At 62.1% G+C, this 15,795-nt stretch overlaps 1 protein-coding gene across 5 annotated transcripts in view; it reads right to left on the bottom strand.

Moving 5' to 3' along the window:
* The window catches only part of MEGF6 (multiple EGF like domains 6), a 102,146-nt gene that overhangs the window by 33,486 nt on the left and 52,865 nt on the right, over positions 1–15,795 (bottom strand). For 4 of the 5 annotated variants that reach the window (XM_059875755.1, XM_059875753.1, XM_059875756.1 and 1 more), the window contains one exon: positions 1,797–1,919. In XM_059875755.1, the coding sequence (XP_059731738.1) occupies positions 1,797–1,919 (123 nt within the window). Of the gene's footprint in view, positions 1–1,796; positions 1,920–7,470; positions 7,720–15,795 lie in introns of those variants that run through there. The other variant, XM_010813409.4, reaches the window with a different exon arrangement.

Genomic DNA, 15,795 nt, shown 5'->3' with positions numbered 1-15,795 from the left:
ATCGTGTCTAACTCTTTGCAGCCCCAGCGACTGCAGCACACCAGGCTTTCCCGTCCTTGACCATCTCCTGGAGTTTGTTCAAACACATGTCCTTTGAGTCGATGACGTGAACAAATGCCACAGATGGAGACTTCAGGAGCCTTGAGCCCAGGCGTCTCCCAGGGAAGGGCTCCAGCATAGTGATGGGCTGGGCTGGGCTAGGCTTTCCTCCTGGGCTGCCTGAAGGAGGCTATCCCCCTCCAGAAGCGGGGTATTCCTCCTGGGCTGCCCGACGCCAGCAGCTCAAGGCACTGTTAGAGATTGCCACAATCCTCCCAAAGCCCTGACAGGCACCCTCCCCTTTGCGTGCTGTTTACCCATTCTGGCAGCTCAGTGAAGACCACTATCTGGTGGACTAGGGGGATCCAGGGAGACAGGAGGGTGTCCCAGCCAAGCCCACCCTGGACCAGCCCCCAGGGACACCCTTCTTTGAGAAGAACCTGCCCCAGAGGAAGGGAGAATACAGGGGACCCGGCGATCAGCAGCCGGGCTGCACTCTGTTGCATTTGTCCTGAAGCACATCACAACATTCCTGCATCTGTTTCCACTTTCCAGCTCTGAAACTTTACAGGGCAGCAGCCTCGCTCCCTGAGTGGCGGCCCGGACATGTGAGCGTGTCTTCTGGGGAGGGCCCCCCAGGGCTGGCGGGCCGCCCTGCCACATAGCAACGAGGCGTGCAGGAGGGAGGCTGCTCAGAGCCCGCCTGGGCCCACTCCGGGTCTCCAGGGTGGAAAGAAGGGGCTCCCTGCCACAGCCAGGGAGAGAGCCCTGGCCAGGGAAGGTGACCACCAGCCCAGCCCCCAGAGAACAACCCCCACGCAGCCTGCCAGACAAAGCGGCCAGCAGGGAGGGGCAGCCCTGCCTGCGACACCTGTGTCCAGGGCAGCCGGGATCGGGGGGGTGGGTGAGGGCAGTGGATGGCCACCGTTCACTGCCAGATTCCTGGACTCCAGCCCTCTACCCTCTGCCCAGTGGGCACCCACGTGCCCCTTCTCTCCCTGGAGCCAACTGTGCTGGTAGGGGCAACTGTCACTGGCCCCAGGCGCCCCCATCAAGCCCATTCCCCATAGTAAAAAGACCCCACAGAGGAAGTGAGGGCTAATACCCTGCCTCTTGGTTACCATGTCCCTGCCTGTCACACCCCCACCCCCAGGCTCTTCAAGACGGATGGGGGGCCTGAGCCAGGGAACCCAGCTCTGCAGACCAAGAGCAACTCTGCACTGCCCCTGCCCCAGGCAGGGCACCCCCCACCACCACCCGGCAGGCACCAAGTCTTCCCATTTGGGGCAGCACAGCCAGACCTGTGTCCCTGGAGACGGACGTCCACAGCCTCTGCGGCAGAGGGCCCTGGAGGGGATGGTGGCCCAGGGCTCCTCCCCACTGCGGAAGTCCCCTGGGAAGTGGGCTTGGCATCCCGGCCGGACTCAGCTGTGACCACTGAGGGTGCTCAGCCCAGGTCACAGTGCCCAGGGGCCAGCCTCAGCGTAGAGACCCGGGCCCAGGACACGTTCTTTCACCACCTGAGCGCCGGTGACCTCACGGGAGTGGTGCTGGCAAGGGCCCACGATGGGTGGCGAGGGCCCCTTGGCACGCCACACTCGGCAGTACGGAGGCCACTGTAATGGTGGCTGCACTGAGCAGACAGGCCCCCTGGGGCCCATCAGTGCAGGAGTGCAGGGACCCCCTAAACCTAGGCACACCCAGAAGGGTGGGGTGACGGCTGAGGTTAGGAGCGCTGGGCCCAGGAGACTGCTTACCCAGGCAGGTCCTGCCGTCCGCGTGGAGACGGAAGCCGGGCTTGCACTCGCAGAAGTAGGAGCCTGGGGTGTTCACACACCGGTGCTGGCAGCCGCCATTGTGCACCTGGCACTCGTCCACGTCTGGGGGAGGGGGAAGACACGGGGCTGGGGTTAACAGAACCAACACAGTGCCCTCGCGCTGCGCTGGCCCCAGGCAGCAGGTCCGACCCCCTTCTCTCAGGACACCGTCCCTGCCCGGGTGTCGGGACCCCTCCTTCTCAGGCCACGCTGTCCGCCACAGTCCCGAGTCCCTCACCCATGCTTGCTGGAGCAGAGCAGAGAGAAGGCAGGCCAGACTCCAACACCTGGGGCCCACCTGGGAGGAAGAGCCACCTCTAATTCCGCTTAATAACCCCCCGGGTCCACACTACACATTGTGACTGCACCCTCCAGCTCTCACCCATCATCCCCGTGAAAACACCCACCTTTGAGGCGCCCCTCCTAAAGCCCCAGCCACCTGAGCACACCTCTGCAGGGTGTCAGAGGCACAGGGGCAGGGTTTCTCCTGGGAAGTCCCCAGAGCCTGCCCACCAGGTCGTGCCTCCCATGGACAGAAACCCTGACTCCATCCATGCGCTTGTCCCTCCAGGAACAACCAGAGACGACCCTAGGAGGCCTGGCCTCTGCTCCATGCACAAGCCACAACCACCCCGGGAAGAACCCCAGGGTGTCCCTCAAGCCCCAGGGCTGTTCAGAGAGGAGATGAGACCAAGAGAACTCCTCCTTGGAAATATGGTGACTGGGGAGCCCTCCTTGGAATGACACCAGAATGATCAGCAGGTGGAAGATTGAAGGTAAAGTGTTTTCAGCCCCCAGTAGAGCCCCAAGGAGTCTCAGGGTCCAGAGGACCCAGGGCACAGTGGGAGGTCTCAGGACCCAGGGCCCTCCAGTGGGGGAGTCAGCTGAGTAGTGATGGGGGTGGGGACCGTGGGCTGACCCACACCCGCTGGGCAAGGCAGGGTGGGCAGCTGCCACCCAAGGGGTTCAGAAAGGAGACCTCATACCCTCTGAGCTCAGATTCCTCTCTCTGCGACCCCTTCAAGGTCCCCAAAAAGTAAAGCGACTGCATGGCGAACAGCACTGCGCATAAGGTAAGGGCTCAGCAAAGCCTGGGGGAAGAGGCGCCCCACGTGCACTGTCCGAGAGGGCGGGTGGACTGACTGGGTCTCAGTGTGTCTCAGTGGCCTTGCCGGACAGGACAGAAGGACAGAGGGGCTGTCATTTCCAGACATGGGCCCAGCGGCAGGTGCGCAGCAGACCGACCAACGGGGACACTGGCTCCCAAACCACCTCTCAGCTGGTCACCTCAGATGCTGGCCGTGGGGAGTGGCTGAACCACAGTGGTACTGCACTCTCGAGCCCTCAGGCACCTGGCTAGCGGGGGAGAGCCCACACTAGGGGCCCTGTCTCGAGGGGATGTGCAGGGAGCCAGCAGCCCGGGACCCACAAAGACACCAAACTGACGGGCAGTCTGGGACAGCAGGTGGGGGAGGTGGGGCAGGTAAGCCCGTCACCAGCAGGGCTCCTTCAGGGGCAGCGCTGACGGCTGGGCCCCCCCACCCACATGATCACACTCTCAACGCCCTCCTGTGGCAAGGACGGACATTTAGACTTGAGAGGTGTCCCCAGGCTCCTGCCTAAATCCTGCCAGACCAGCCCCTTGGCACCCGGGAGCCCTTCCCGCCTCCAAAGCTGTCCTGCCCGCGACAGTGACCGTGGTCAGAGGCACAGGCAGGGGGCCATGAGGCCCGGCCAGGCTTCCCAGTGCCCATGGTTTGCTGTCAGCCTGTCCAGATTACCTGGGCCCAGCGGCACAGCTCAAGGCCTCCCCCTCCACCTCCCAGCTTACGGGTAGGCGGGCACTCCTGCTGGGGTCCCTCCAGCTCTGAGATCGAGGCCGCTCTACTGAAACAGCTTACTCAGAAAGCAAGGCAGGACCGAGTGACCGAAACCCAGCTGGCCCCACTCCCAGGCGGGCCACGTGGTGGGAGGTCAGAGCTGCCCTCAGCCACCGCCCATGACCTGGAGCCGCCGACCCAGTGACGACCTTGTGACCGCGACTGCAGTCATGCTGTGACCCGAGGAGCCCAGGCTCAGTTCTTAAGGAGGGTGTGGTCAGCTGAATAACGGGCCCCCCAACCCCGCAAAGAGGATGAGAGCATCGTAATCCTGGAGCCTTACACAACAGAAAGGACTTTGCAGGTGAGATGAGAGATTATCCTGGAGCTTCCAGGTGAGTCCAAGGTCATCACACGGGCCTTACGAGTAAGAGAGGGAGGAGGGCTCCATACAGTGGAATCCTACTCAGCCATAAAAAAAAATAAAAGGAAACAATGCCATTCACAGCAACGTGGATGGACCTAGAAGTGATCATACTAAGTGAAGTAAGTCAGATAGAGAAAGACAAATGACATCTGATATCACTTATACGTGGAATCTGAAAAAAAATACGTCTGAACTTATTTACAAAACAGAAACAGACTCACAGACACAAAAACAAACTCATGGTGACCAAATGGGAAAGGGTGGGAGAGATAAACTAGGAGTTTGGAATTAACATACACATTCGCGCACAGAAAACAGATACCAAGGACCCTCTGTATAGCACGGGGAACTATACTCAATATCTGGTAACAACCTATAGTAGAAAAGAATCTCAAAAAGAGTATATATGATATATGTGTTCAGTAGCTAAATCGTGTCCAACTCTTTGTGACCTCATGGACTGCAGCCCGTCAGGCTCCTCTGTCCATGGGATTTTTCAGGCAAAGAATACTGGAGTGGGGTGCCATGTCCTACTCCAGAGGATTTTCTCCACCCAAGGATTGAACCCCCATCTCCTGTGTCTACTGCATTAGCAATTCTTTACCAGTGAGCCACCTGGGAAGCCATGTGTGTGTGTGTGTGTGTGTGTGTGTGTGTCTGTGTAACCAAACCCCTGGTGAAAGGAATGGCAATCCACTCCAGTATTCTAGCCTGGGAAATCCCACGGAGGGAAGAGCCAGGCAGGCTATAGTCCAGGGAGTCGCAAAGAGTCAGACACGACTGAGCACACGCATTACTTTGCTGTACACCTGAACACTGTAAATCAACTATACTTCCATAAAAAAAAAAAAAAATATCTAAAACAACAACAAAAAAAGATGCTGCGCTGCTGGCTTTGAAGGTGGAGGAGGGGCCACAGCCAAGGAGTCCAGGTGCCTCTAGAACCTGGACGTGTGGGAAAGCAAATGCTCCCCCAGAGCCTCCAGGAGGGACCAGGCCTGCCAGTGCCTTCATTTTAGCCCTTCTCAGACTTCCAAGCTCAGAAGTGTAAGGTACCAGAGACCTGGGTGGTTTTCAGCCATCAGCTTGGGATAACATGTCCCACAAGCCACAATAACTGAACACAGAGGGAATAACCATCTAGCAGCCTCTCCAGTGTCATAGAGGCTCAGACAACCCGACCTGGAAGTCCAGGTTCCCAAAAGACCACTCTGGCCAGCCTGGCCTCCTGACGCCAGAGGAGAGGGCCACTGTGGTCTTGGGGGAATGGGGGGAGGGAAGGGGGCTGGGGGCACTCCCCTGGGTCCCACGCTGCAGGCTGCCCTCACCTCCATGCCACACACTGCCTCCACCCGGTGACCACGGCTGAGCACTGGCCCCGTGGACCCTGAAACTACCGCAAGTCATCTGTTCTCCTGAGAGACATGGGCCTTGCTCAGTCGTCCTCCGGGCCAGTCTGTGCTGCTCTCCACGCCAGAGGGCACACGGGCAGCCCACCCAGACAGCATGGAGGGGGCCCAGTCCCCACGGCAGCTGAAAAGGAGCTTGGAGGCTTCCTCCTCTGCCATCCTCCCCTTGGAGCATCAGGGGATGAAGTCTGCTCCTTCCAGACAAGCAGGCAGAGCCGCTCCCACCCGCAATAAGGGCTCCAAAGCCTCAGGACAGCCCCAGGCTGCAGCCATCTGGTCTCTGGGAGCAGGCAGGTTGGGGTTCAGCAGGACAGTCTCTGGGGTCTCACTGCTCCCCTCAACTGAGACGTGTGATTAGGGAAGCGGCAGCCTGGGGATGGGTCACACGCTGGCACTCGGGGACACTTCCCTGTACAGACATGGGGCCGTTCCCCTGAGAGCCTATGGGACTTTCTGGGCGATGGTGCCTCTGAGGGCCCATCGCCACACTGATGGGAACCCAGGAGCACACAGCCCCTGCAGAAACCACCCCAGATGAGCCCGTTCTGAAACCTCAGCCACACTTACAGGAAAACCTGAGCCCCTGGGATCCCACCAGAAAGGTCCGCTCAGCACATACCAACTTTGTTATCCTGCTTCCCCCAAACAGGACGCAGGGTCCTCGCCCCGGACAGTCCATCCCATCACCCACAGGCCCTCTCTTGGCCCCTTCACATGCCCATCAGTTCTCAGAACAGAGCGGGCACACCTGACTCCCTAAGCCCAGCCCTGCCGGCCCCTGCTCAGCCCCAGGCCCTTGGACGCTACGGGCCCTCAGCATTTAGTGCCACCAGTGGAGTGACAGTGCCGGCCTAGACCGAGTCACCCAGGGGGAGGGCTGCTTACCCTGTGGGGATGGGGTCTAGCCCCAGAGGGCGAGTGACAAAGCCAGGGGAGACAGCGGACTTTGTCACAGCCCAGCCCTGCTGCTCAGAGATCTGTGTGTCCTCTGGTGGAGAGCAGCAGGGACTGGCCCAGAGGACAGCTGAGCACAGAGATCAGATGCCCTGCACAGAGCCACACTCAGGGGCCTGGGAGGCCGTGAAGGGGAGCCCAATCCTGGCCCTGCTTTAATAGCCCTGCTCTGGACCTGCCTGCTCCTGCCGGACAGACGGCTGCAGCCCAGGGGCAGTACCGCGGGCAGCAATTGCACCAGGGGCTTCAGGGTCCTTGGTGTGGGGAGATGCAGCCTTGCCCCACGCCGGGTGTCCAAGTATCACAGGCGATGACTCACGGCACGCCACACCCCTCGTCACATTCCTGAGGTTGCCAGACTCCAAACTCCATGGAACCCACGATGCTCAGGAGCTTCCTGCAGGAGGCTGGCCCAGCGTGGGTACCAGCGTGGGAGAGGCAGGACAGACCCGGGACAGGGCTGCTGGGGTCCTCCCAGCTGACCCTGCCGCTCACTGGGCTGACCACAGTCCCCAGCCTTGGGGGGCGGGGGTGGGGGGTGACAGGACAGCACCTGCCACATCCACACACAGCCCCCAAGGGGCCAAGGCTCTGGGGACCCTGGAAAAGGAAACTCTACTCCAAGACCCCAAGGGCCTCTCTCTTGGGCCTGCCCTACCCCTCCTGTTTAACCCCCAGAGCTGCTGGTGCTGCAGGGGAAGTGCAGCCCTTGTGCCCACCAGCAAACACAGTTGCTGTACGTTTCTCCTCCCTCTGGTCGAGGGGCTGAAATGCTGTCAGCAGCCCACGCAGCCAGGCCAGAGACGGGTCAGGAATGTCCGACGACTCAGGGCACACGGGACCTGTCCCAGAGGCAGCGGCTGCCTCCCCGTCTGCCCCAACCCCGCTCCCTCCAACCACGGCATCAGCCCCCCGGGATGCAAACTGTGAAGGAGGAAACAAAGGCAGCGCACGCGGGACGGAGCGCATCCAGCCTGCCCCCGCGCAGAGCCCGCCGCTCCCACCTGGCCTCGGGTCGCCGGAGCTCACGGGGTAGCCGGCTTGGCCCAGGTGGCACGGGTAGCAGCCCCTCCACAGGTAGCGGTAGTGCATGCCCGCAACGCGCGCCAGGCTCCCCAGCAGCCCGAGGTACCAGAGAGCCGCCAGCCCGCCGCGCCTCCACGGCGCCTCCATGGCCCATCCGCTCCCTCCTGGCTCCGGGCAGCGCGCACTCGGGTCTCCCAGCTCCGCTCCGCTCGGCGCCGCTGGAGCGGCTCTGGTGGGGCGCGCCCCGCCCCTCGCCTTTCTGTTCTCCGCTTTCCCTCCGCCCCCCGCAGGTAAGGGCCAAATTCCCGCCGCAGCCAGGCCCCGCCCCGCCCCGCCCGGCCCCGCCCCCGACTCTCAGAAAGAGCATGGGCCCCCCTGCGCGCCGCCCGCCCACCCGCTCCGCACATTCCTACGCGCGCGCTCACGCAGCCGGCACACACCCAGACCCACAAGAGCAAGCACCTCCACGCAGACACGTGCACAAGCAGACCCACGTGTGCAAGACGTACACAAGATACCCAGAGTCCTGCACGGACCTGCATGGGCACATCGATATACACGGGCGCTGGCACAGGCGGGATCCCTGAGCCAACAAGTTAAAGAAAACACGCAACATAGAGGTGGATGGAGGCCACCCTGGCAAGGCCCCAGGGCTCCGCAGAGGCAGCTCGACGCAGGTTGCGGAGAGTGGGGAACCGGCGCACTTCGAGGCCACACCGTGGTAGTGGATGTCTTGGGGGTGAAGACTCCCCCAGGCCCCCAGCCCGGTGTCCCTCGTCTCTCCACTGGTCCAGGGCCAGTACCTGCGGGAACCTGGTAAAGCATCACTGCGCCCCTATAGCAGATGGGGGAGGGTCCGAGCCTGCAGGGACAGGGAGCCCCAGGGGTGAGGCTGCCGAATCATGGACACTCCTCCAACCCCAGACTGCTGGGCACAGTCGGTGGTCCCAGATGTGTCAGGCAGCCCTCCTCAGAGGTGGTGGGGTCACACTGGCTGTGCACTCGAGAGACCTGTGCATTCAGGCCTGACGAAGGCTGGGCCCCCAGCCCCCCATGTCGTGTAGGCTTATGCTGATCCCCAATGGCTCACCCATGGCACCCTGCCTGACCCAGCCCTATCCAGAAACTGCTGGCTGTCATTCTTCACAGCCCACCTGTGGGCAGGGTTCAAAGGGGGCAACCTCAAGCTTGTGGAGAAAGGCACTGTCTCGCCTTGTCCAGTCCTGTCTGCAGCCCAGAAGCCAACTCATCCCACTGTCTGCCCCCACCGTCCGCCTGCCAGGTGCCAGGCAGTGCAGAACAGGCCTGCCTTCCTGTCTGCCCCAGCCTTGGGGGTAAGCTTCTCCCCACCTCCCCCGGGGCAGCACCGCAGCCTGTGGATCCCAGCCTGTCAATGTAGGGAGCCCCCACATATCTCCCAGGTGGACACTTGAACAGTGTCCCATGGCCATTTGAACAGTGCCTCCCACAATGCGCCAGCTCTGTTTATCACTGCAACGTGTATCTCATTCGCTCCCAACAACACTAACAAAAACCTGAGGGTCCCTGTGCAGCCACCAGTCAGGCTGCAGGGAGCAGAGGGGTGCTGGACACAGGTCCGGGGCCTCAGACACTCTGCTCCAGATACTGCCAAGCATTGCACTGCTCAGCCTGGCAGGGGGTCCAGCATGCAGACCTGGTCACTGAACTCCTTTTTTAATTATAAAGCATTTGTGGTTGGGCTGGATCTTCATTGCAGTGCGAGGGCTTCTCCCTGCAGTGTCTTCTCTTAGTGCAGAGCGCAGGCTCTAGGCACGCGGGCTTCAGTAGCTGTGGCATTCAGGCTTAGTTGCTCCACAGCATGCCACCGACTCGTGACTTCCAGCGGAGCTCTTTCCTCACTGTCTCATGGTGCCGTTTTGAAGCAGGTCTGTGCCTCCCAGACACACCTATAATTAAACCTTCATTCTGCCCAGGAGGGAATCCTCCAGCCAGGTGCCCACCTAGGCCCTGCCCTTTGCACACAGGGTCCCAGACATTCTCGTACAGTCTTTATCCAGGGGATAAATGACCTGCCCAGGGTCACACAGGACAAAGGGGACCACCGACAGGGATCAGGTCTGACCTAAATCCTGCCTTCATTGGGCACCCTCCTCCAGGCTCCTGGAGACATGGCCTCTGCAGGTACCCAGAGGCTCTGTCGGGGGTGCCCAGTGGGTTCTGGGTGGTGGTGGGGGGGCAAAGGCCCAGAGGAGGCAGTGGACCTGTGGTGCTTCTCCTGCTCTCTCACTGCCCCCTACCACAGGGCCCCGGACTGTCGGCCAGAATTCAGTGCTGGGCTCCCTCAGCCCAGGCCACCAAAGGGCTCTCCACGTGGACCCTGGGCACAGCACTTCCAGGAGGCGCTGGCTCCAGGCCCTGGCTCTTCCATCCCTCGTGGGTGGCCTGGCCTTCCCAGCGCCCCAGCTTCCACAGCAGCCAAGATGCCCACTCTTCCTCTGACCCGCAAACAGCGAGCTCCTACACATCTGTTGAGTGCCAATCCCAAGAGGCCTTCTCTGCAAAGTTCCCCAGCCCGCTCCCCCGAAAGCCACCACTGCCAACTCTGCTTCCCCTGAAGCTGGCCTGTCCCTCCTTCCCTTCAGCCCTCACTCCCTTGCTCCTCTCCCTCAGCGAGGACCTGAGTGCCCGCTCTGGGCAGAACCCGGTTCTAGGAGGCAGAGCTGTCTCCCCAGCAGCCCAGCTGAGCCCGAGACAACTCGTGACGTGATGAGCTCGGGCAGTACCTCCCTAAAGGACCCGGGGTGGGGGTTCTATGGCTCTGGGCCTCCATCCCCACTAGGCTGGGCACAGCGTGATGGCGGCCAGCCACCACAGCCCAGGCAGGGCCCACTGGCCTCCCTGGTGCCACCAAGCACACCCAGGCGCGCAGCTGTGGTCTGGAAGCTGTTTGGGAAATGCTTTCCCGATGCGGAGACTGGGCTGGTGTCTCTGCCCAGTGGAATGTCTATGTGTCAGCAGAAGGAGCGGACCACCCCCCGCCAACCCGTCAGGCCGGCTCCAGCTTTTCTCTCCAAGCTAGGCAGCCACCGAGCTCCTCTGCCAGGACCCAGGCTGGAGAGAGGGCCCCATGCTGCCCCCGCAAAGCTACAGCTCCCCCTTAGTGCTGGGCCCGTCCCACTCTAGACCCCTGAACTGGGGCTTCAGGGGCAGGACTGCCATGTCCCTGGGGTCAGCAGGAAGCAGAACAAGGCGCATTTCCTCCCTACACTTGTGGTATCTGTCCCTTGGTGCTATGGACACTTCCTCCAGCAAGCCCTCCAGGAGGCCTCTTGAGGTCCCAGGTTGCCCTGTGGCATTCTGCCAGCCTGCTGAAAGGGAGGTCATCTTGGCCTCTGGTTGTAGAGCAGATGCTGGGGGAGCCTGGCTGGGCTTCGGAGCACTCAATGCCTGCAGGGGTTGGGGGGTGGCCTTGTGTCTCCCACCCAAGTTCCTAGGGACACAGGACAAGGAGGCCCCAAGACACGGGACAAGAAGGCCCTCCAGTGGGACAGGAAGAGACCACGCCCCACCCCAGGCCAGGGGGGAGTCCCTGACCCTTCCTGTCTGGCTGGGGGGTGGGGAGAAACTAAACTTCTCAGGAGGAACTAAATCCTCTGGAGGCAGGTGGGGTTGTGTGTGTGACAGAGAGGAGAGACTCTCAGAGAGGCCCCAGAGGTCACCGCCCTGATGCCAAGATACCCTTCTTCGAGGGTGACAGTCCACGGGCACAGTGGATGCTGGATGGGGTAGCTGTCACTGGCCACCCCTGACCACCTACATTGCCCTCTGTACCAGGCACTCTACGGGCTTGGCACCAGACTGTGCCCTCTCACAGGTGGACAGGCAGACCCAGAATGAAGCCACACAAGCTGGTGGGGAGTAGGGGGACTACAGGTTGGGGCCCTGCCTCCATCAGCACCTCCTGCTGAAGTCAAGTCTCACGTGACAGGCTGCAAGGCTCGGGGCGCTGGGCAGAGGCTGGGTTGGAGGACCCTGATGGCCAAGAAAGCAGTGTGGGAGCCATCTGGGGGCTGTGAGGGGCAATGGGGCCATGAGAGGGACTGGCCGGCGATCAGATGGCCCCCTGCCGCAGGGGAGAAGGCCAGGAAGGTGCTGGAAGGAGGCCCCCCTTTCAGATTTCTTCAATCTGCCTTTGGGGACTCAAGGCCTCTCAGCCCAAAAGTCCCCCTCCCCACCTCCCAGTCCCCCAAGGGGACAAATGTCCTGCCTGGTTGCTTCCAACCTAGATGGCCAGAGCCCAGCGCAGCCCAGGAGGCAGTTTTTAGCTGGGGTCCACTGTGGCCCCATGCAGGCCCAGGAGAACCACCCCCAGAATGTCCCTCCACCCCCTGTCCCAGGGCCGCCCCTGCAGTGTTATTTTGGGAGCAGAGGCCGGGCCTGGCCTCCAAGAGTCGTCCGGGCGTCAGCCTCATGGTAAACTCATTACCCACCCTGGGCCCTCACTGAGCCAAAGGAAGGAAAATGGAAACCACGGTTGTTTCCGAGAGCCCAGCTGCCGCTCCTGGCTGCATCTGCCCTGGGCTGGGGCCAGGCCCGCTCTACACACATACACGCACGCACGAACGCCCCAGGAGAGCTCAGGGCAGAGCAGTCACTGCCACACGTACTCTCCTCCAGAGACAAGACGGCTGAGGGCGAGGGCAGACCCTGCCCTGTGCCAGGGAACCAAGGCCTGGTTACCCCACCGAGGCACCCACAGCAGGCCAGACACGAGCCTCCCTGGAGGCCCCTGCATATGTGTGCATGTGTGTGCACACATGACGAGGTCCCCTCTGTGGCTCTCTGCTGCCTCCACGCAGTGGCCTGAGCCCTGTGAAGGTCAGGGTAAGGCCAGGTCTGACCCTGGGGGCACCTGAGCCCTGCAACACTGAGAGCCCCACCACGGGCACAGCCCCTGAGGCCTGACTGTCATGGGGGACACTGAGCTGCCGGGGAGCAATGACTACAGAAGGGGACAGCCCCGGGGCTCAAACTGTACTCGGCGGAAGGGAGTCCCTGAAAGCAGTGACAAGGCTTCCTGGAGGAGGTGGCCTTCGGACACGTGCTGGGCGGGACGTAAAGATGGTTTGTTGGAGAGCTCTGGGGGCAGATGCAGGGCTGCTGGTTCAGAGGCAGGAAAGGCCCAAGAAGGTGAGTGCCAGACAAGAGGTCCAGCCAAAGCTGTGGGCCTGGGCCTGACCTACAGCGAGCACCCAGGAGGTCTGAACACACCAGCAAATGGACGGCCCACTTCCGGCCCCCATGGTCACTCCTCCGCTGCCCCTGTCCCAAAGGCCAAATCTGTTCACAGAACACCAGGGTTGTGGAGGCAGCAGCCAGGTCCGGCCAGGTACCCAGGTTAGCCAGCACTAGCCACCTCCCAAGGTGCCCAGGCTGCAGCCGCCACAGCTGCCACAGCTGCTCCTGCCTCTGAGGCCCCGACGGCACCCCCTGAGTCCTCGGGGCCACTACTGCACAGATAGAGGTCCAAGCCGGCCGCCGTCCACATCAAGTGCAGAGTGCACTTTCTAACCCACGGGACCAGACCTCCCATCCCCACTCTGAGCACCCACGCCCACGCCCCACACGAAACCTTTACACCAGGGTTGAACCAGCCCCTCACGTCTCATCATTACAAGCATCTCGCAGGATCTTTTTTACTGTTTCCTCACCAGACAGAAGGAACACCCTCCCGTTTGCATTCTGGGGCAGGTTCCCTGCCTGGCCCCACCCAGAGCTGCTCTGGCCAGACCCCGGGGAGCAATGGGATTTGACCATGGGATTTGGGGGGTTGGATGAGGGTGCTGTGGGGTCAGGAGTCCAGCTGCCCAGCGGGGTGTGGAGCAGAGAGGAGATGAGAAGATGGAGATGGAGGCCTAGACCAGGTCAACAACCTCGCAGGGTGGGGGTGGGGAAGCTGGAAAAGATAAAGGGTGTGGCCAGGAAGGTCCAGACTCATTACCGCTGGGAGAGACAGAGACAAGAGGCAGCCCAGAGACACAGACAGCAAGAGAATCTAATCAGGAGGCCAGACGCCGAGGGAAGAGGGCTTGTTGGGACCAGTGGTGATGGACGAGAACTTTCCCACCCTCCAGACAGAGGCAGGGCAGGGGCCCGCCTTCCCCGGAGCCAGGCAACGAGGGCCTGAACCACCCCTCCCCATTCATCCTGCCTGCCCGCCTCCAGCCCAGCCAGGAGGGGCTGCTTCCACTCTCAAGAGTCACAGAGATGGGGAAGTACCTGCTTTCCTGAGGCTGCAGGCCCCTGTGAGCTCCGAGTCGCCTGAACTGCCCCCATCTCTCAGCTGCAGCCCCCGGACCACTGGGAGCAGAGCTGGGACCCCTGGGATACAGGAAGACAGGGGCTGCTGGAGCCTCCATTTCCCTAGCCCAGGGGCCCCCCAATCCAGCTAACTCCTCTGCTGGGGCCCCCCCAGCCCATCTTCTCTGCTGGTCCTCCTCATGGCAGCCGCCCCAGCCACAGGGTCCTGGGCACTGTGGGGTTCACTCTTAGGATGTGTCTGCCTCCTCCCACTGAGCCCCAAGTCTGAGGACTGTGGCCTCTGGGGGTCACACCTATTCTAGGTCACAGCCCAGGGAGAGAATTGGCTTTTCTGCTCCCATGTCCAGTCCTGCAGGCGGCCATGGGCACCCAGATGTTGACCACGCAGATGCCTGCAGACTGCCCATCCTGGGGCCTCCGCCTGGGCTTCGGGGATCCAGGCAGGCCCAAGGGGGTGGGCCTCTCTCCTGTCACCGGCTGGCTCTGACAGCTGATGTTGAGGGCTGTTGTCTCCTGCCTTGGCCTTAACCAGAGACATACCTGCCAGAATCAGCTCATGAGAGGGACGAGTGAGCCAGAGTTGGGAAAAGACAGCTCTCAACCTCTCACCACCTCTGACAGCGGAGGCCCTAGGACAGCTGCCTCTTCGGAAATGCTGCCATCCTGCCTGAAGGGACCGCGGCTGGGGCCAGGCTCTTCACTCGTGTCCAGAGCACAGCCAGCCAGACAGCCTGGCTTGGAAAGGCCCAGATCCCGGGCCTCGCAGGAATAAGGCCAGGGCTTTGCACGCTGAAGGCTCAAGTTGACTCACGCTGGGCTGCTCAGCCCACATGAGTGCCATGAGCCCACCAGCCGGCGTCCCCCCTCGGTCTCGTCTGGAAGGGGCAGGTCACTCAGTAGGTATTTGTGGATGTCCACTCTGCACTGGACACTGCTAGTGCAAGCTGTGTGGAGTGAGCAGGCAGCCCCTCCCGGTCCTCCAGCTCCCGAGAGGCTGGCAGCCACCCCTAGATGGGCCTGAGCACTGGCTTCGGTGGGACCTGGGGCCAGGGGAGCCCATGACGTCACTCTGGGCTTTATCCGCTGCACCCAGCTGTGTGACCTGAATGCACTCTTGCCCTCTCTGAGCCTCTTGCTCCTCTGCACAAAATGAGGACCACTGGACGCTGTGAGCCCTGAGCAGACCAGGGACCACGGGGCGCTGTGAGCACTGAGCAGGCGGGGACCACAGGACCATGTGAGTGCTGAGCAGACCGGGGACCACGGGGCCATGTGAGCACTGAGCAGACTGGGGACCATGGGGCCATGTGAGCACTGAGCAGATGGGGGACCACGGGGCCTGTGAGCGCTGAGCAGACGGGGGACCACGGGGCCATGTGAGCACTGAGCAGATGGGGGACAACGGGGGCTGTGAGCGCTGAGCAGACGGGGGACCACGGGGCCATGTGAGCGCTGAGCAGATGGGGGACCACGGGGCCTGTGAACGCTGAGCAGACGGGGGACCACGGGGCCATGTGAGCACTGAGCAGAGCGGGGACCACAGGGCCATGTGAGTGCTGAGCAGATGGGGACCACGGGGCCATGTGAGCGCTGAGCAGACCCGGGACCACGGGGCCGTGTGAGTGCTGAGCAGACCGGGGACCACAGGGCCATTGAGTGCTGAGCAGACCTGGGACCACGGGGCGCTGTGAGCACTGAGCAGATGGGGACCATGGGGCACTGTGAGCGCTGTGCAGACCCGGGACCACAGGGCACCGTGAGCACTGAGCAGACCTGGGACCACAGGGCCTGTAAGCACTGAGCAGATGGGGACCACGGGGCGCTGTGAGCACTGAGCAGACTGGGGACCATGGGGCCATGTGAACACTGAGCAGACTGGTGTGTAGGGCTACAGCCAGAACCTGGCATGGAGTGCAGGCTGGGCAGGCCAGACACCTCTTCACATCCCCACAAGAGTCTTGCCGCCCTCCCCACTCTCCTGACTCAGGCAGCTGGGTCCC

This window comes from Bos taurus, chromosome 16, assembly GCF_002263795.3.
Source record: "Bos taurus isolate L1 Dominette 01449 registration number 42190680 breed Hereford chromosome 16, ARS-UCD2.0, whole genome shotgun sequence".
Lineage (NCBI taxonomy): Eukaryota > Metazoa > Chordata > Mammalia > Artiodactyla > Bovidae > Bos > Bos taurus.
This window is presented reverse-complemented; position numbering and strand designations above follow the sequence as displayed.